Consider the following 22718-nt stretch of genomic DNA (forward strand, 5'->3'; position numbering starts at 1 on the left):
CATTCCTGAAGTTCCAGGAAGTCGTCTTTAGGTCTCAACCCCGTCTTCACTAATGCATGGAAAGTCTGGTAAGTTTGGATGAAGGGTGCATCGGTGATGTGACTTAGTGGTTTACCTGAGTCCAAGAAGTAGGGGTTGGGAATGCTGTAAGGCTCGTTGTCGAGGAGGAGCTCCTTCTCGCTCCATTGGTGTCGATTGCGTCTTCGACTCCCGAAGCAGAGCAACATAATCTACATCTAATCTCAACTGGAGCTCTCATCAACATAGCCATAAAAATAGGCCATTGAACTTTTGCCCATTGCTCATTTTAGCTTCAAAATCAAATCCAGCATGTTAATCCTCTTGTTTGGAAGCAAACTGTTTACATTTCTGTATCATGCCATAACACCACCTTCCAGCCGAAACCCGGTCTAGATACAAGACACAAGAATAGTTTCCTTCCGGTGATGCAGGTGTAGTCAGCAGGGTCCACACGAAATAAGAAACACTGATAGGATTAAAGTTAATCCACTCTTCTTCTCTTGTCTTTGTTTGGGTCCGCTCCAGAAAGAAATGTGTGTCGTACTAAAGCAATAAAAAAAAAAAAAAAGCAGAGCAGGTAACACAGCTTCTCTTGTCTTCCCGCGGCCAAACATTTCTCCCCCTTGTACCTTGATAGCGAATGGGCGGGTTTTCACAGGCAACCGGGTGAGCGTGTTTTGTGTTTCCTGAATTGTCCTTCCAACTCTATATGCATGTTTGTGTGTCATTCCTTGCATGTTTTTGTCCCGCCAACCAACATAGCAATGATCTATATCATCCTTTATTGGGCACTCTTTACAACACAATATCACGTTACATGTTATATGTTACTCACATTCATACGCAGGGTGGTGGCTTCTAACTCTAAACAAATCTCTTCAGTCCAGGGGGCTGGGCATAGGGGAGGGTTCACGTTTCCACTACATTACTCCTCCATTCATGCACAGCAGGAAAAGCCTAAGTAAGATATGACGATTTATTCTAGCAAACAATGCTAGTAAAATGTCTCTGATTGCAATCACTACCTATAGTACTTTGCTCGTTGCTCACATTTATCTTTGTTTTTTTCTTTAATTTAAGTTCTGTGTATTTATTATTTTTTAACACTTCTATTTTTCCTTTCAACTTTCTTTTTGTCCTTTTCTTTCATCACTAAAATGTCTGTGATTGCAATCACTACCTTTAGTCATTTGCTCATTGCAAATAAATAAATCAAGACTGCACATTCAATAACGACTGTTCCGTTGCACTTGTATTAGTATACTAGTGTTAGTACTAGTATTGCACTAGTAGTAGTATAGTATTCTCAGGATTTCACCAATTTAATAATTAGAGCCCGACCGATGTGGGATTTTTGGGGCCGATACTGATATTGGGGGCGGAAAAAAGCCGATATCTTGCGAAAACTTGCGTGGAAAAAAAAAAAAGTTATTCTCTCGCCCAAAGTCAGCTGGTATAGGCTCCAGCATACCCCCGCAACCCTAATTAGGATAAGTGGCATTGAAAATGGATGGATGTATACATTATATTAGGGATGTCCCGATCCACATTTTTTGGCTTCCGATCCAATCCGATTTTTTTACAGTCTTGCCAAACTGATTGTTTTGTTTGTTTGTTTTAATAATAATAAGCTTGTGTTACAAACATGAATTTGGAGAATTTAATATGGTTATGAAAATAGCTCTTCAAAGCATTAAACATAATCCAAACGTAAAAAGTATTGCTGAATTTACTTTATTACACAGCAAATTGGAAAAAATACTTTTAGGGTAGGACTAATCATTTGACATGATGATTATAGATCAATTTGTGGTGTGATTTACATAAGATTTTATTTTAACAAACTCTCTTAGGACCATATGAAATCTGTTTATCCCCCCCCCAAAAAAAATTCAATTTTTTCAGTTTTAATTTTTTTTTTTTAAAGTTTAATAAAGTTTATAAAGTTTTTTACCTTTTCCACTTATTTTTACCAACATAGCGTGTGTGCTATTTGGGTTAGTGAATAAAATGCAAAAATCCTTACATTTATTGATGCAATACATAGTTTGCTCATTTTGTCCAGTAATTGAGAAATGGATGTAGTTTAGCTACCTTTTCTAATGGGATGTCCGCCTCAGCACATATTGCTACACAATCTTCAACAAACTGTAATGCCCGTGCTTGTGATGAAAGGAAGATGTAGTCAAAGATGCACTTCCAATCACGTTACTAAAGTAAGATATTTTGCGACATTGGCTCTATATCGACTTACAATGTAGGGAAAAAACGATACCGATGTCAGCCAATATCACATTTTTATGCCAATATCGGGCTGATGATTATTGGTGGCTGATATCAACAGACAACACTAATATATACATATATTGTTTTATAAAGTCACAACTTACCAAGGTGTAAAAAAATTTCTTTAGCTTGTTTCGTCATCTCTTGCTGCACCCGAGTGAGTGAGTGGCACCTTGAGGCGACAGTTGCAGTACAATGGATCCCCGCGCATTCACGATTGAGTAGGATTCAGCATTCACGGTCCAAATACCAAAAAATACAAAAAGAAAGGCTGTTTTTTCTGCAGACAACACACCTCATTCACCCTAAGTCAGTAATGATTTATAAATACAAGATATGACTGGTAAAATGTTGACTACATACAGTATGTACCACTGTTAAAAAAGCTCCCAATTTTTAAATGTTTATTTATGTCTTTATGCTTCACTGATAATATTAACACTGCATGTTATCTTTTCATTTTTATTAGTGGCTCAGGGGACACTTTGTACACCTGCACAAAATAATCTTTATCATCTGTCTTTGCATTGATAATAATGCTCACTTTTGATTGATTAAAGTACACCACTGCAAAACTACAACCATAACAAAAGCCTACTATTAAATAAATCACTCAAACTGAGCATTATTACCTTTTTAAAGGACTAAGGTTGTGTTTTTATTAAGCAACAAACTCACCTAAATGTCTCCATGCGACAGTAGAATGTTAATGCCTAAAGAAAGAAAGTTTTTCCTCACAGCTTGAAGAGGACCTTTGGAGACAGACAGCAGACAGTCAGTGACTGTGCCATGGAAGTCCAACAGACGTGACGTTGCTGCAAATGTCGGCTCTCTCTGGCAGATTGCTCAATGCGCCCAAGCCACACGACTGGAAGCTTTACAACCCTCGTCGTCAATATTAGGACGTGAGTCATAATGAGCCATAGCACATATGTGCATGCCGCCATGATCGCACACTCATCATGGCGTACAGTGCTAGTCTGCTAGCTCCAGGAGGTGTCGCTGACCTTATTTGCCCATGCACACAAAAGCAACATCATCTCATACCTGCTGAGCAATCATGTTCTTCACCCATAGTGTGCACTGGTGTCTGTGCATTAAAGGGAGCCCAACAGAAGGTGCCGTATTTCATGTGTCACAATAGGTGGTTTATCCTGTTTTCCCATATAATGGTTTATTTGTTGGTTATAGGTTTATTTGCACAACTGCAGAGAGTTCCAGGCGTTTATTAGGGGTTAACAGAAGAGCGCATTTATATAGTAATATAAAATATTTTGTTCTCCTATTTATTACAAATAAATAACGACACGTTTAAAATATATACAGAACCAGTGTCCATATTACAATACATTATTTGGTTCAAGACCCAACTAGAGTTGCAGCTATCGAATATTTTAGTCATCGAGTAGTCTACTGAAATTAGTTTCGATTAGTCGAGTAATCGGATAAAACATTTTTATGTGGTTAAAGAGCAATTACTGTATAAATAAATAAAGAAATAGAATATAAAACATTTCTCTAAATAATGAACGACCAATTGGTTTAATTTTTTAGAAAATCAAAAACCGTTTTATTTCTTAAATTCCCAACAGGAACAAACAACATTTTCTTGGGTCTGAAGGACTACATGGTGGTGCTTTTGTAGATGAATTTATCCACCCCAGCCAGTAACTACATACTGGAAAAGGATAGAAATAATAATTTCTTCATGAAGCCTAAATTACATATCACATTATGTTGATGGCTGTGCATTTATAAATCCTAAATTTAGACAAGCTGACTAGAAATAAGACAAATATTTTTCATACGGTATTGAGTTTTTGCAGTGTTCAAGCTAAAATGAAGACACCTTGTAGTGGAACACATTATTCTCGACTGAGTAAGACACGCACTTCCTTGTTCCCAGCGCTGTTTTTACAGATGAAATAAACACTGTATGAAATCACGTTACAATCGTAATAAACTCCCAATCATTCGACAGTAGTCATAATTAAAAGGACACCTGTTATACTCATTTTCAGGCCTTTGAATTGAGTTCTGGACTCCTACAGAGCAGCTACACACGATAACGCACACAGGAAGCTTTGTACATCTTCCAGACTCTGCACCTCTTACTGCAGCGTTTCCTTGGGTTTCCTGCCTCCCGCCCCGTGTAATTTTCTCCACCCCCGGCGCTTCTCCAAGTACGGCTCCCGCAGAGCCCACTCCGCTGTGATTGGTCACACTCCGTCTACTCTGTGTATGCACACTCTATAATGCTACACAGACAACCGCTTTTGTCCGATTTCCTACACAAAATAAACACAGGACACAAAAATATATAACAGTTGAAATATGCATACGTTTTGACTAATAATGGGCCGTATTCAACCACGAAACAGCATGATTTATTAATTAATAGATTTTTGAAAGTAGGGATGTACTATATATTGTGTAATCATGGCTCCTATTTTGCCTTTCAACAGCCTAGCAGGCATGACTACAATGTGGGGCACTGATCCCTATAAAATCTGCCAAATAAGGTACGGGAACACAAATTTGTCCAGATTATTTTTGTTGTATGTGTGATTTTTCCTACCTAACCTGTGACCATTTTTAACAAGAAAAAAACATTGATTGCTCCAAAAGCACAACCTCAGGTATCCACTTGCTGAGACCACAAATAAACCTGTCACCTGCATTGTTCAGGGGTAGCAAATCGGAATCAAGACTTGTCCTTGTGACTCACAAGGTGCAATTGAATTGTGGAACAAACAAAAACACTTCTTCACTGCTTCATTGCTACTGATGTCACACAAGAGAGGAAATCAATGTACCAGCAGAGGGAGGCTAGGACACAAATTAGAGGGAACCGTTGATGTTGTCAAGAGAAGGGACGTATTGCATCGTCATCGCTGACACAACAAAGTTGATAGCACATTCTAAAGCCATCCAATTCAAGAGCTGGATCTTTATGCCTTGACAAATATTATAATTCTCAGTTTTGATTGTCAGGTATTAGCTTAACACTGTTTATTATTGAGGTTGGAGTTTTTAGTGGAACTACAATCCACAGTCACTACAAACACAATAAAAGCCATACTGTTAAATGAATACTGAGCATTTTTATGATTTCAAGAGGCAAGATTTTCAATTTAGCTCTTGTATTGGATCTCTGTACTTACTGTTGTAGTCAGGAAGTACGTATATCATTTCCTCATTAAAACATGTCAAGATGGCACGCTGACAGATGCAAACACGCACAGTTAAACACCTACTGTAAATCATTATAAATAATGCATGCCATTGTGTATTAAGCCATTTTAACACTGAAAGTAAGATTTAGGTTTATTACATTTATAACCTATGACAGTTAAAGGCGTAGGTGTTTACATTTATTTGCTACTATTCAAATACCTGTGGTATAGATCATTGTACATCTAAAGAAATAACACTGCGAGCGTTTTGCTTTTTCTCTGGATTTTTTTGCGATGCCGGCACAGGAGGTTCCCATCAATGACAAACAGGAAAAATGTGATGACAACCACAGAACTATCAGTGGAAGTTACAGTGATGTCATAATGTGTTTCATGCCTCTCTGTCCTGGTTGCTCAGTACCACATGGCAACAATAAATCAAGATTAATAATAAAAGAAGCTTAATGTTGGGTAAAGAAACTCACCTTCCTGTTTACACAGGTGTGTGATAATAAACGTTCAAATATTTCACAGTATGCATTGTTACTTATGTAGTCATTGTTTCACATACATCCTAGGTTCCCAAAGTGGGGTACGCATACCCCCAGGAGTACACGATTAAAAATGAAAAAATTTGCGCTCAACACTACCAGCGCGCCTGAACGCCTCACGGCAAAAGGAGAACGACACAGAAAGCAGAAAGGTGACAGCATGAAGTTGTTCATTGCTCTGTGTGCATCATATGTTTACGATTATTTTGTACATTAAGAGTGTTTCATCTTGAATAGTTCATTTATATTGGTGTTCCAATCCCTGCACGGCGCAGCGGTGTAAACCTGTCATTGAGTGGCGATTCCGCCCCCAAAAACGAGGCTTTGTTGTTATATGTATTTTTGTACTTAATATGCTTTAACCGTAGCCATCGTGAGTGGACAAAAAAAAAGTGAAGCTCAAATTCAAGCCATTCAGACGGAAGGATGCCAACATGAAAGTGGAATAAAAGATATGCAGGACGATTACTTATCTATTTATCAGCGCTCATTTGAAACGATTAAAATGTGACCATGCAAAATAAACATTTATGACCTGGAATTACTATAAATTTAATTAATCAAGTAATTATGTTCAGTATTTCAAGTTAATTAAGATAAAGAGGTTTATGTTTTTTAAGTGTGTAGGAGTAGGGAGTACATGGCTTCAGGTGAAATGTCTGAAGGGGTACATGACTGTAAAAAGGTTTAGGGGACCATTGATATACACCACATACTAGGGGTGGCATGAGACACCTTTCTCACGAGATGAGACAATGCAGATTGGGTCCATGACAACAAAACAACATGAGAAACCAAGCACAGACATGAGTTTGTTACGTGCCCCAACTGCACGCTAGCTAACGCAAGCCAAGACAAAATTTTAGCAACAATTTTGGATGTTAATCAAAAACACGCTAACCGGGTAGAATGTTAACCGAGGTACCACTGTACATATATTTAAACGCAAATCTTTGTTTTATGAGATATTAGTACCAACATTTTAGGTATTTCTAATTACATGATGCCTTTTTGGTCTATTCTTTGTTTTTGTTTATTTTATTTATAAAATGAGCCACATTTGACCCTGAGCCAGACTGTGGACACCTATGTGTGTCCAAGCTCTGCCTTCTTTGCTCTGTCGCTGGTCAGGGGTGGGGTTGCATTGTGGAGGGGTTTTTGCAGCTTTCAGACCTGCATTGCACGGTGGTACAGAGGTGAACCTCTGCTCCTGTGCGCCTGCGCGGCAGATTCACCTTTGTTGCACCGGTTGTATTTAATTACAAAGTAAATGCATGCAACAAACACTTCCTGTCTTTTACTTTTAATGTGCACCCTTACTAACTATAGCGACCATGTCGCTATATTGTCAACATTAAAATCGTCTACAAATGAGGTGGGTTATGAAGCAAGATGGTCACCAGTCCCATTATTAATGAAGCAAGACACCCACTTAACCCTTTATCTTCCAACACATCATCACCGATACGCCTGACTATCATTTCTGCTACTAACTTGGAGCATTAACACAGCGGCAACTGTTCAACTCCGATGGGAAAAACAGCCACACGTCACTTGTTGGCGCTGATGCTGGAACACCGAGGTAGATTGGATTGAAAGGTTAATAGTGTGCGTAAAGCACTTAACGTGCTGTTCCAATAATGCCTCGCCCACTGCCACTTCCATATTATACTGAATTATTATTCATAGTAGCCCGCGTGTGTGTGCGTGTGTGTGTGTCTGGCAGATGATAATAATCATAATCAATAATAGTAGTAATAATAATACATTTGCTTTTCCCTGAGTTACAAAGTGGGCGTGCAGCAGGCTACAGCTGCCACAGCTACATCATCTGCCAAGGGAAGTGTATTAAGTGGTGTTTTTTTTTTTCTAAAACTTTGTTAGACTTCAGTGTGTGTAACAGTGCTTTTCAACTATTATGAACACATTCAACAATACCGTACTAACAATGACATAATTTTAGTCACAATAATTGCGATATGAAATTTTCTGATTATTACATCAATAATAGTAATAGTACATTTAAGGGAGTACATTTAGGAACACGCACAAATATATTATATATTAGTATATAATTTATTAAATACATTAATCCCATCGTTAATTGGCTCCAGACCCGACCATGGTAAGTGAATTTCCACGAAGTAGGACTCCTAATTTATGAATATTTATTAATTTATAAACCGGTTTACGACCTTCTAAATGCAGGTTTTAACATTACAGTGATGACGTCATTAATCCGTTCCAGAAGATCAGACTCAAACCAAAACAGACTAACCGAAGCAAATTTTCGCATCAAAAATAATGTAAAAAATAATGTAAATCCAATTAATCAGTTCCAGACTCCCAAAAATGTTAACACAATTCACATTTTATAGACAATAATTATAGTTTTACATACAGAAAATGATGCAAAAAATAATTACAAATGACAAATAAATGGACAACTGAACATTTAACATCACTTTTACCTACCTTTTTACCTGTTGGAAAAAACCCCACACAAAACCATCAATTAAAAAAAAAAAAAAAGAAACTTTTTTTTTTGCTGCAACCACATTTTGCAGAAATGTCAAAAATAGATCAGACTAAATATCAGCGTTCTAGAACCAATAAACATGTACCTTGTGCTATGTTCAGCTCCGGCTGCTGCAAACATGCTACCGTAAGTTTGAATGCTTATGTTTTATTGTTGGAACCAGAAATGAGTGTTATATGGTCTTTCACTTGTATAGCGTTTCCACCACTCAAAGCCCTTTGACACTGCTAGCACATTTACCTACTGATGACACAGCATCAGGAGCAACTGGGGGTTCAGTATCTTGCCCAAGTGAGGGAGGACGGAGGATCGAACCAACAACCTTCGGGTTGTTAGACGACCACGCCACCCGAGCTATGCCGCCCTCCTTATATGGATGTAAAATGAGACAGGTAGAAACACGGTCATCCTCAATGCGCCGCAGGGTTGATAGATTCTTACACAGGAACCGGAGTAGATGTGTGTGCACCGCAGATGATGACGGAGCCACTCCCGTCACATTTACATACCCCTGAAATGATGACGCCGTTCTCTTTAAGCCCTAAAGCTCTTGCACCCTTGTCTCAGTACGGTCCTTCGGCTTTCTCTTTTGTGCGGTCCATGTGTTTGCTAAGTCATGTCTCTACAACTCTGATATAAACAAACGCTGTTGCCCTAAAATGGCAGCCAACAATGCATTGCGCGATGATGTGCAAGTATGGCAAGATTTCGTCTTACGGCACGTGATCCAAGATGGCCGTGTAAACAAACCAGACATATTTTTGGACGCTAAATATGCTGGCTAAAGTAAGCAAAAGCAAAATTTTAGCAAAAATTTTGCAACCGAAAAACGTGCTAGCCGGGGCAGACACTAACCAATGTACCACTGTATTAAAGCCCACTAGTTATGAAATAATAGCCCTATAGTCACCTTTACACTGGTCTTACCCATAATAAAAGGAAAATAAGCCATTTAAGAAATAAATAAGACTTGTATGTGTTGCGATAAAGGTGTGGGAGCAGGGTGGCAGGCAGACAGGAAGTGACATCAGGAGTTCAGCGTTGAGTTCCATCTTGGTTTGGGTTACGCACGCAACAGTAGCCCGTGTTTTACTTGGGATTTTTATCAAGGATTATTGTGCCTGTTGTGAGATAATTCAAACCTTCAATAAAATCTTGTTGTTCCGGTGAAGAAGTCTGATGTGTGTGCGTGTGTCTCACTGAATATCACAGTAACATTACTGATGCTTAATGCTGTAAAACAAAAAAAAAAAAACAAAAAAAACAAAAAAAAAAAACATAAAATTAGCTTCAATATGCATATTTTTAAACTAATAGGTCGTACTCAACTGTGAAAAAGCATGATTTATCAATATATTTTTGAAAAAACGTGATAGAGTGAAGCCGCAAAATTGGCACTTGGAAGCACTTTGGCTTTCACGTCGCTGAAAGTAAAAATTAGCTGGACAGGGTCCAGACAATACGCAAGCTTAAAATATCTTGGGAACACGACACAGCACGTTTCCACTCGAACGAGGAGGAAAAACAGCCAGCTGAACTTGCTGCTAACCACACAACCATCGAGCAGGTGAAAACTAATTGTCCACCCAACTCAAAAAAGGCAAAGCGAATCACAAAGTCAATCGCAACTTTTATTACGAAGGATTTGTGGCCGTATTCGATTGTTGAGAAGCAGAGCTTTGTGGCGCACTTTGGAACCCACATACAAGGTCCCATCATAATGTTATTTCACTGACACTGCAACTGTGAATAAGGGCAGCCTAGTTTTTTTGGTAATTCATAATACACTCACGTCTGCAAGCATTATTCTTGTATGAGAGCCGCTGGTACAAAAATCTATATTTTGTATGAAAGCTGTTGTTGACTTTGCTATACAGCAAAAATATTTTGTTGAGATGTTTTGTCTATGTTCAGGATTTTTGTTTGAATTTAGAAGTCTATTATTTATTTGTGAATAATGGCGGATTTTTTTTTAATGTTGGTTACTCAGAATATGCTGAAGTTTGTTCATTTCATACATGCTGCTACTGGTGCACTTTACTTTTCCTGCTGGTTCTGTGCAATGAGAAATATGTTGGTAGATGTAACCTTCCATTTATGAAAAGCTAATGGAAGTAAATTAATGTTTCATGTTTATTTTAATTGTGGATCATTACAAATATTCTTTGTTTTAATAGTGCACAGTGAGTAAAAAGAAATTGTATACAGAAAAAAATTACGCATGAAAAAACTGAGAAACTATCACCAAAAAAATGCATCGATAATTGTATTATCATCGCAGGCCTCTGATTCGTAATCGCATCGAATTGTGAGGTGGCCAGAGATTCCCACCCCTAATGTATAATACAAAATATAACAATGAAAATATATCATATAGTGTAAAGTTGGTTTATTGTAGTTTTAATTTGTTTAATTTTACAGCTGTTGATTTTTTTGTGTATACTTGTATGACACAGTTAAAAATGTTAAATTAAAAGCATTGCTTGTACAGTTTATAATGGTTTGACAATTTCACCATGGAACAAATTATTTCTATTTGCATTGGTTGCTATGGCGAATGGGAACAAAATTGGAAGTTGACCGGCATCACTATGTTCAACTTTTTGACAAAGCACCTCCGTTCTTTCTTAGAATGACATTTAAATGAAGCAAAACATCATTTATTTTTAATATAATTAATTATTCACCTCTCTGAGAATGACATCAACAAACACATTTGTAAATCCATTTGGGTGCCTGTGCCTGCATAAACACAGCACAAAGACACACTCAGGTGAAACAACTATACAAAAGAAGTGCTTTTCGGTCTCCATGCAGCAGGCAATTACACATCATTGCTTATGACACAATGACCTGCCAAATTCCCCCAACAGGCATCAATCAAACACCTCGTCCATCTTCTATCTGCATCAACAGCCAATGAATAAGTCAGGAGATGGAGAAAAAAGGGGGGCACAGACAAGGCACAAAAGTTTATGATAATTACGTTTGCACTACTGCTGTTGGCGCGTGGGAGGATGAGAGCTTTTTAAAATTCAGCTGCACCAGCGACAAGCATACGTCACCGTTGCTCCACTGCGGAGAAAATGATAGGTTCGAGGACGTTTGTGGGAGGCTGCGAAAAGGGGGGGGGGAACATTCCAGACGCTTCTGTCTGTAGAATAGTAGGAAAAGGAGAATGTATTAAAATGAATGAGACAGTGACAGAGGGTGCTGTTGCTGCATAAGCCAGGAACCTTATTAACATGTTTGACAGACCAGGAGGCCTTTACTTTTGACAGAATATAAACAGGATTAAACACACGGCACTGCGCATGTATTTGCATATTATGTGCACCTGCAGCTGTCCAAGTATGGATGCATGATGACTTTCTAGCAGCCATCAGAAGCCAGAAAAATTAAAGGATCCGGGCACAATTTAGACATTTTAGATTAGGCAAAATGTAACACAGATATTAGGGGTGTAACGATCCCTTTTAATAACAATTCGATTCGTAAAACGATTCATGGTTGCCCAGGGGTTCCCCTAGGATTTTTTGAAGCTGTGGTGGTGGGCTGACTGCCGCCTCTGCGTTGTGCCACTGCTGCGTCAGGAATCTTTTTAAATATTGTCTGTAGGCTACTTTGGGACAAAGATCTACCTCTCAATATAAACATAGAGAATATATATACTGTATGTATTTATTTTATTTACAAATAATATTTATGTACATTGTACATGTATATCAAGGGTGCACACAATCAAAATGATCTACCTCTTACTATAAAACATAGCATATATAAAATGTAAGCGGTAAACTTTGCAACTACTATACTAAATACTAATGATTAGTATTTCACATTTACAGTTTCAAAGTTTACAAGTCATCAAAATAGTTGCTATTGTACCTGGATACTAGACAGTGCAGGTGAAGTTTCCTCTATTCCCGTTGTTTTTTGTGAGGGAATCAGGTATAAATTAATAATGCTGACATACTTACGAATAAATGATCAATGAGTACAAAAAACTTGTTAAAATGCAATACAAAATCAGGATGAACAGAGGGTGGTATAGCTTCCCACGATGAATTATTTGTGTGTCCCAATTTTATTGTATGTAAGCGCACCACAAACACCACAGGTCTCGGATGGGGCTGCATGATGTCACTGGCGTGTCCTTGTGGCTTATGGCCCGAAGTTAGCAAACGCTATGTATGATAAGAAAGCACAAAAACTCCACCTGTTTAATGTATCACAATGTGCTGACAGATCATAAACACACAAAGAGATGGACACACCGTCACCGAGTGTAAACAAGGCAAAACATGATGCTAACTGATGTGTTCATTAAAACACATGGGAAGAGCAACAGGTCTGAAATGCTACATTTGCCTCCATATCCATGTTTCAACATTACACTTGCTGTCCGGTCAAAAATCCCTGCATGTTCTACAGTCACATAACAGTAACACACACATAAGTTAACACAACATAAGCTAGCACAACAAATCTAACCCTAGCCTGAAGTTATCACGAAGTTTGCGCCACGACTTATGTGGAAAGCTTTATGCTTATTAAGAAATGCATCACAAGCCAATTGTCGAGTAACACTGTATGTATATGACATGTTAACACAACTAGTCATCAAAGAGCCATGTTTAGCTCGTCCCGTCTTTGTTAAGGAGAAATTTCGTAATCACCATTGACAAAAACATTGGTTTAATTGTATTTAAAAAAAAAAAAAAGTGTCACAGGCCCTTTTACTCTTGTATTTATTTATTGCATTCATTTTGAATATTTGTATTTTTTTCATATTTGTTATGAATATATTTTTAACACTTCTGTTTTTCTTCTTTCATCACTGCATCAGCTGTCTGTATCGTCGCTCACTATTAGAAACGGGTAGGATTTACAGTAAACATGAAGTAAAGAGAATATCACAAATTGCTGAGAAGGGGTAAGATTAAATACGCTCTGCTTCTTCCTACTCCTTTTCAGACATGTTGAATTGTGCACATATCATGTGATGTTCTTTAATGTAACTTGCTAAGCATATCCAAAAAAATAAAACCATTACCCATTACTATGCTGCGCCGTTTGCAGGTAAATTTCAATAAGCGCAGAAAGCCACAGACAGAGAGGCTCTCTGGATTGTAAATGATGACAAAACGACCAAGAGAAAGAACGTAGGAGGAGGCTGCAGTTTCTCGAGGCAGGTTTGAGTGTGTATACTGTATGTTATGTGTGGGCCGGTGGCTCCCAGGCCTCCACCAACATTACTTTGCAAACCCCACGCTCGCTTCTGGGGTGCCATCTTTTTCAAAAACTCGCCATCTACTCCCTCTATTTTATTTTCTTATTTATGCAACAGCTTTGATGTGCTAGTGCACCCTGTAATCTTCATGATGATGTAGGAGTAAGCAAGCAAGCAAAGCAGCAAGAACACGACTGTTATTTTTGGCAGTGCAACACACAGAGGCATCCTCACAACAGAACAGGAAGGAGGCCTACTTTGATAACACAACGATGAATTACACCTTATAACGTCCCGTAATAGCTGCACTGTCCAAAATACCTGATAAGCAATTGGTATATCGTGTGTGACATAATGCCCTGAAGCAATAACATAATCACCCTCCATTCTGCTGTTTAATGAGCTTCATTATTTATTTCCCTGACAACAGCAAAATGATAGAATTGTTGACAGTGTCAGGCTGAGCGCATGTGTGTGTGCGCTGCTGCATATGTGAAGACGGCTACAATTGCGGATATTTTTCGAGCTACTGCTGATATTTGTTTAGCACGGTTACATATTAAAGCAAACAGAGCTCTGGAATTGTTTCGTATCGGAAGATATACAAATTCAGGTATCTGAATCAAATCGGAATTGAAAGAATGTAGATTGTGCATCCCTAAAACCGACAGCATCGTAACATGTAAAAAGAAAAACAAAAGTAACCAAAATAATGATAAAAGCTTGACCTACTTTGACATAGAGCAGTGGTTCCCAAACACTTTAGTCATGTACCCTTTCAGACATTTGATCTGAAGCCATGTACCCCCAACTGCTGCACACTTAAACACAAACCTTTTCATCTGAATTAACTTGAAATATCAAACATAATTGGTTAGTTAATTAATAGTACTTCCAAAAATGTGTATTTTGCATGGTCACATTTTGATAAAGTTTCACATGACCACTAATAAAGGGGTTCCCTCTAGGATTTTTTGAAGCTGTGGTGGTCGGCTGCGTGGTGGACTGCGTCGTTGTGGCAGGATTTTTTTTTTTAATATTTAAATTTACTGTCGGTAATAATGTCAACATTAGGGTTGTTTTCACAGGCTTCAACATCAAATGCATGAATTAACTTTAAATGCCTTTCTTTTGGCCTTTTCTTCCACTCCTTATCTGTCCAGTGCCAACAGGGCAGACGGGTGATTCTGGTGCGTGTTTTTCAAAATAAAGTGTAGTGAAACGTTTTTATGATATTCGATCGATATTTTATTTCAAATTAATTGTGGTCAATATGTAAATAATTGCCTATACATGTATCTATATAGCACAGGGGAGTTCACACTTGTTCAGCCTGTGGGCTACTTTGTGTCAAAGATACCTCCTACTATAAACAGAGGATACACATATTTATTTATTTTATTTGTAAATATGTAAAAATATCTGTGTACACTGTACATGTATATCAGGGATGCACTCAACCAAAAAGATGTACCTCTTACTACAAAACATTGCATATATAAAATCTAAGCGGTAAACTTTGCAAGTACGATACTAAATACGAATGATTACTATTTCACATTCACAGTTTCAAAGTTTACAGGTCGTCAAAAATAGTTATCATTCAGTAATTCACAATCAAATATTCTCAAATCAATATGGCAATAAAGATAATTACACATAATTCCTCAACAGTTGTGTATAGAAACCGACTAATATGACCAGTATAATAAGTCCAGTTAGCATTATTAAAAAAAAAATCAGATTAGGAATACATGTACCATTACACCTTTAGTTACACATATTTATTTTGGGCATTTAACTCATATGCTATAGTTGAAGACATCTAAAAATGTTGTTTTTAGCAGTGACATTGATAAATCAAGCTGTCATGAAACTCCTCAGAGGAGCATAGAGATGTTTACTGCGGCCTCTCTGGCCTCAACATCCATCACCGCAGCTGAAAGTAAGTTTCTCGCTCAAATCCAGACTACTGATGCAGCGTGACCTTTGTGTGTATACCAAGCTCGATTATTAAGCCATTCACACTTTTTTTAAAAAGGTCGCTGGAGAAATATTTTGTGCACGTTTACCTATCTGCTTTTTTCAGGAGTGTGTAAATCATTTGTGCCTAATTTAGTGCTCGCCGTTTAGCGTGGACGGGTGAAGCGTAGCTAAATGTCCGTCACCTGTGGAACTAAAAGCAAGGCTGACGATTTGAGACTTTCATCCGTCACAGACATGCGCGTTAAAAAGAACATAAACACTATTAATCCCGTTATGAATAGCGGAATCATCGGCGCTTATTGTGGTCATTGCGTAACCGAGCGGCTCTGCACCAAGTCACATTGAATGTTTTGTTTTGTTTTGTCAACACGATCTGCATCGGCTCGCTTTGGATCCGTTTGCGTTTTGACGGAGTAGCAGTATTTTCTTGCGGACCTCTTTGGGAAAAAAATGGTATTGTCAGCTGCCGGCTTAGTGTCTCAGCACACAGCACAGAAACACACACAAAAGGCGTGGGAAATTGCATGGGATCTCATGCCATATTGCAATGCTATTCTGGGCCTTTGGAGGAATGAGGGGGGAAAGAAAAGGACAGAAAGAATGTACACATTTCCAGGCCATAACATTATGTAGGGATGGACCAATACAACTTTTCCACTTCTGAAACAATACTGATATTGCAGCCTTGAGTATTGGCCAATACAGATATCAAATCATACATACTTTCATGGCTTATTTTGTTGTGTGGAATGTTAGAAAACGCAATTGATCAAGTGTTATCACTCAAACAGAGAACAATAATTATCAACAGAAAACTGACCCTTTTACTTCTTTATGCATCTGGGGTAGTTTTATCCACAATGTAGTGGAGGTTAGGCATAATGTAGGGACGCTCGAGGTGCTCAATGAAGCATTTAAATCCGACATTACTCGCTATCGACAGAGGCTGGCTCTTTCATGTTATAGCCAATGGCCTTTTGTCGGCCCATGGGAGTCTCTCATGCTTTACAAATGTTTCAAACAGTGTTGAATGTTTCAGGGATCCGTGGTCTTGCGAAAAGGCTTCTGCCGTTTTTTTTTTTATGATGCTGCTTCTCTGGTTCTGTGCTACCACGAGAAACTTGTGCATGACAAGTTTTGCACTGAGCTGCAACATACACTATAACAAAATAATTCTGCCACATGGCCCGACATCACGGAAACTTGCATTGTGCTACTGTGCATTTAGCTTGTTGGCGTCCTTTGTTACAAGCGAGCAATGGCAATTGCTCGCTTGCTCGGGGAGGGGTTCTGGAGCTGAATCTAATGTAATAATTACAACAGTTATTTTTATTACAAATGTTGATCTGAAATCAGAGGAGAATGTCAACATCAAGCTAGAAGGAAGTTTTGGAGGGGAAGGAGCGAGTCAGCATAGAGGACTGTGGCGCCTCAATGCAGCAGCACAATCCAAGCCTGATGTCAGAAACAGACAATTTTATGAGTCTCTCTGTGCCTGCGTTTCTTTGCTATTTGTGGGTGGTCTGAGAAGGTAACCCCTCCAAAATATTACTATTACTACTACTACTACTAATAATAATAATAATAAAAATAATAAAACATATTGCTGTTTGTCATTACAGAATAGGAAAATAGAGATTGACAAAGTTAATGTAGCGATACAAAAAAAAAAAAGTAAAGTGTATATATCACCACAAGTCCAGTCTACACTTTCATGTTATGATTGAAAACAGTAGCAGATATCTCCAATGTTGCATGTTGCATGCAACCACAGTGGCACAGTAGCAAAAGGTTGTTACTTGACACAGTGCAGTGGTCGGCAGGGACTCGTCACTTTTGCATGACAAGGACTCATCCATTCATTTTCTACCACTTATCCTGTTTAGGGTCACGGGTGAGCTGGAGCCTATTCCAACTGACTTCGGGCGAGAAGCAGGTTCGTCAGCCTTTCAAGGGGCACATAAGGATAAACAAATAACTCTTTCCACAGAGAGTCCACTTAGGCAGTGACAACAGTTAAGACCTCAAGGTAAAGCTATACACCTGGGCCACGGCAGTCATTAGGTAAGCACTTTTTAGAGATAAATGCCATATTACAGAGCGCGCCATGCACCCACCGTGCAGTGAACACTCACTGGCAGCACCCAATGGAATCTAAATTGCAACAAATAGCCATTTAATGAGCAAACAACGGAAAATATACTGCACTTGATGCATTTCATTCATCAGAGGCCTCTTGAATTCACTTAAATGGCAAGTATCTACTATGCAAGGCATGTGCAAAACTCCATTATTATTCAACATTAGTGCCTCATTGAGTTGTGAAGTGCCATAACCTTATAAAGCTCTACTGCATGCAAAGTTTTTTAGCAATTGATCCTCTTCCGCCTTCCAAACACGCACTTTGCACGCAATGTACATTAACACAGGCAGCATAATCAATCATTTGGACATTTTGGCTACTGGAAAACAATCAATATTAGCAGAAAATGACACAATATCCTCTCCTGTCACGTCTACTTAGCCAAATCTCCCTTCTACTCCACTTCTTCCTCCTCTTGCGGAAGACTACACTTCACCCTCAAGAGATGGGAGGCCTGCTCTTTTAAAGTTGACCATTATGGATAAATGCCACTTGAAATGCTGCTCTGATGAGCAGGCCTCATCTGTACCCACGTCCTTCTGGGAAGAAGATTCTATTATGTGAGCTTCTGCTGCGTAATCCTGCATGATAAATAAGTGAAGGCACACCAAGATTAATGGAATCCATTGGAGGACCCCCCTCTACCAAAGACACACATACAGCCTTTGCAGGGGTGGGAATCACAGAGTAACTCGTGATGTGTTATCATCAGCATAGTTTGTTAATAGAACACAATTACCCCTTTTCCACTGGAGAGAACTTTGGTGTTGGTGCTGAAGTCAGTTCATGGCCGAGGTGGAACCATGTTGCTTGCGAACTGGCTTTGACCCCAGTTTTAGTCACAGGGGTTACGCCCCCAATCAGGAAATAACAGGAAATTTCAAGTGTTGACCATTTATTAATCAAAATACACAACTTACTACAGTCCTTGACACGGCACCTTATTTACAGGTAAAAATCTAAATATAAAAAAGGTGCAAAAATGTCAAAATTAAGGTGCAAAATGCTAAACATTTTAAAGGGCACCCATTACGCGTTTCCTCTTTTCTGACCTATAAATGTTGTTGCAATGTTGTATTCTTGTGTTAAACGATGCTGATGCGTCAGATAATGAGGTTTGCACATTTGGAAGTGAGACCTGAAAGCAGTTTCAGATGGCTCTGCACGCCGGGTTTTTTTTAACACGAGTTCCACTGACATAAACGCAACCCGGACTTACTTATATGCTAAACGCTGTAGGCCTGCCCTTCCCCCCGCTCTGCTTCCCTCTGCTCTGTTCACCGTATTAGTAGTATGGCTCCCAGGAAATGTTTGTTCGGGTGCTCCTAAAAAGGAAACCATCAGGCAGAAGTGGTTGGAGTTGCTGATTCCTGGCCAGAAAGAGAAAAATACTGTATGCTCATCTATGAACGGCACTTCATACGGGACTGTTTTGTGATCATAGGCCAATACGAAGCTGGGCTATCCACCAAACTGTTGCTGAAGTCCGACGTCTTTCCAGTGTTACTTGGTCTTGTTTAAGAGTCAGAAGAGCAAGCTGTAAGTAACAATTTATCAGTGTCCCAACTGTGTTTATTTTGGGTAAGTAATCGGACAAAAGCGGTTGTCTGTGTAGCATTATAGAGCGTGCATACAGCGAGCGGAGGGAATGTGATCATCACAGGGGAGTGGGCTCGGTAGGAGGCATACCTGGAGGAGGGCCAGGGGTAGAGTAAATTACACAGACCGTTTGGGCGGGAGGCAGGAAACCCAAAGAAACACTGCAGGAAGAGGTGCAGAGTCTGTATGGATCTCAAACTCCAAACAAACACGTCTCTAGTCCATTCGTCATTTCAACGACACTTCCTCACGGTCTCTAGACAGACCGAGAGATGCATTAACGGACACTCGGAACATCACAACGGCTTTAATATGCACATATGTGCGGTCTAAATAAACAGAAATGCAAAGAAAAACAGTAAGTAGATATTCTTATCACTCATTTTGTAAGTCTTAATGCAGAAGTACAATTTGCTGCATTTAAGTATACGGAAATCCCAGAAAATTCACTCATAACATGTGAATTCAATCTTAAATGACGTGTTGTCTTTGAACGCAACTCCTCATTGCTCATAATAAGGGAGTTAGTCTGATTCAAATATTCTATTACTAAAGAAACCAGTGTTTTTTTCCAGACGTGTGCCATCTGTTAACGTGATTTAAATTTTCAGTTAATTTGGTGCTGTTAATGCATACAAATATATTTGATTGTACTTTATTTATCCCACAACAAAGAAATTTAGATGTTACAGCAGCAGAATATATATGTATAATCGTGGCCTGTCATTTCGATTTCTTTCAATAAAATACAGTAAAAATGGGCAGTGTGACATGCTGATTAATCATGATTAATTAATTTGGAAATTGTGGTTAATCTGATTAAACATTTTAATCATTTGACAGCCCTAATAAAAACATATTAAACCAGAACACAGTTGCACAATAAATGTTACTTCTTACATGACTATCGGTTTACAATTGAAACTAGTTTGCTGCCATATAAACAGATTAGAAGGGGAGAGTAGCAAGGCTTTCATTCATTCCGACAATAGCAAGCTAGCATGCTAATGTTAACAGTAGCCTAGTATTTACTGTAAAACCAAAACCTTTCTGTGAACATTAATTTAAACAAATACTTAAAACAAAAACTTACGGGAGTCCAGGCAGGTCTCACTTGTGCCTGAGTCTTCTTTTGTTATAGCCTCCCGGATTTCGGTGGAGTTCAGAGAAGTACAGCATGTTGCCGGCAAGCTGGCACGAAGGTCTCTGTTGCCCAAATCTTTGTCGAGCTCTTCAAAATAAAAGCATTGCCCTACTCCTGCCACTCTTGCCACTCTTTTGGTCTCTAATCCTTCCGTAATTGCTGAAGTTTGTTATTAATTTGTTCGAATGACCGGGAAAAAAACCCCAGCTGCAGCCATGTCACCTCTTGATGCTTTCCAGTATTGGCTGGGTTCTTGTCGCTGTTTCAAATTTCTTCGGCACTACTTCGAATGTCCAAATGGACAAGAGACAACTGATTTCCTCTGGTGTCCATGTTTTCATAGTGTTTTCAATTTACTAAAGTTGCAATGCAATGTAATAAAAATGAATGTAATTTGGTGACTTTTTTAGGCCACCTCATTAAGCAAACTGTTCGCTCACTCGGCCCTAGAAGCTTTTGGATCCAGAGTTGAACCAAAAAATACCCTTTTTGTTCGAACCAATTGTGGAACCATGACAGTGGAAAAGCAAAGCTCTGAGAACCAGCTCCAAAAAAACCAGTCACAGTGGAAAAGGGGTAATGCTGGGTTCACACAGGAAATAATGTAAAGTGAAGTCATCAGTTCCAGAGTCAAACTGTCACCATCATAAAAACCTTTATTAAGTGTTGAGGCTATATAAGCAACATTTTAACACTTCCAACTCCAACTTCCAACAGTAAAAAAACGTTAACCCCTGTGCAATAGAGCTGCAACAATTTGGGGATTAATCAATTCCCCAATTAATCTACAACTATTTTGGTACTTGAGCAATCATTTTTTTATTTAAAAATGTAAATATCCTCTGGTTTCAGCTTCCCAAATGTGAATATTTTTAAATTTCCTTTAGGGGTGCAACGGTTCCTCAAATAATTTGAGTACCTCGATTACAAAAAATAATCAAGGATTTTTTTTTTCCTGCTTCGAAGAATCGCTTATGTCATCAACGTGCTTACGTCACACACACAAAGGACGAAGAAGGAAGCGGAGGTTTGAAGGGGCGGGAGAAGGAAACAAAATGCAAAAAAAAAAAACAAACAGAATACTAAACAGCAAGTCGAACACCGTGAAGTGTCTCCGTTGTAACGCGGCACTTACATACCACAACAGGACATCTTATATGTTGCATCATCTCCTACCAAATGGAGCGGAAGATCCCAGAAAAGGTTAAATGAACGTAGCGCAAATCAGGGAGATTAAGGTTAATGTACCTTATTAACATAACCTTAGGGCTAGCTTTCTCTTAATTACGACTACTGTCAAATGTGTGGCACTTTATTACACAATGGCAACGTTATTTATTCCAGTGACAGGGAGAGAGACGGTGACAGTGCCTAGCGATGTGCCTGCTCACAATAGTAATTATTGAACGTTAATGTGGCTCAAAATCTGCCTTTGCTACTTCAAAATTAAGGCACAAATATAACTCCATAGATGTGCACCTTCAAAAAACGTTGATCGTTAGGACTTACTGTTTAACGCAGGCACTCAACCACCACAGGTCGCCTTCGCCAACAAGCCGAAAGAAGTTTTATTTTGCTCATAGAGCAGAAGCCACTAGCCCGACCCAGACGAAGATCCACACAAGTAGTGGTGCCCAAAGTGTGGCCTAGGGGCCATTTGCGGACTATGGCTCATTTGTCATTGCATTACTGCAGAAATTAAATTAAAAAAAAACAGCAAAATGGTAATAATAAAGCAAAAGGTAAAATGAGAACAAGCTGAAATGCTGACGCCAACAGCCAATAATAACACACAGCTTTGTATTTAAAGACAAAGCTTTAAATATCACTTTTTAAATTTACTTTAAAAAACCTTTCTACAAAATAATAGATAAATACAGTATATATAGATAAAAATATAGAGTAACATATAGATACATTTATTACTCAGTTAGTTGAAAGTAATGGGTTCCACTACAGAAGGTGTTTTCATTTTACTTTGAACACTGCAAAAAGTCAATATCAGACTTCCCTCTCCCCGGCCACTTCGTCCAGCTCCTC

General features: G+C 38.7%; 1 protein-coding gene across 2 annotated transcripts in view; it reads right to left on the reverse strand.

Moving 5' to 3' along the window:
- agap3 (ArfGAP with GTPase domain, ankyrin repeat and PH domain 3) overlaps positions 1-22718 on the reverse strand; it is a 179842-nt gene that overhangs the window by 111020 nt on the left and 46104 nt on the right. Inside the window, exon 1 of one of the 2 annotated variants that reach the window (XM_054763788.1) lies at positions 116-1858. The exons of the other annotated variant lie outside the window; for it this stretch is intronic. Coding sequence (XP_054619763.1) covers positions 116-227 — 112 coding nt within the window. The 5' untranslated portion in view covers positions 228-1858. Of the gene's footprint in view, positions 1-115; positions 1859-22718 lie in introns of those variants that run through there. 2 annotated transcript variants of the gene reach the window in all.

Source organism: Dunckerocampus dactyliophorus, chromosome 2, assembly GCF_027744805.1.
Source record: "Dunckerocampus dactyliophorus isolate RoL2022-P2 chromosome 2, RoL_Ddac_1.1, whole genome shotgun sequence".
Classification (NCBI taxonomy): Eukaryota; Metazoa; Chordata; class Actinopteri; order Syngnathiformes; family Syngnathidae; genus Dunckerocampus; species Dunckerocampus dactyliophorus.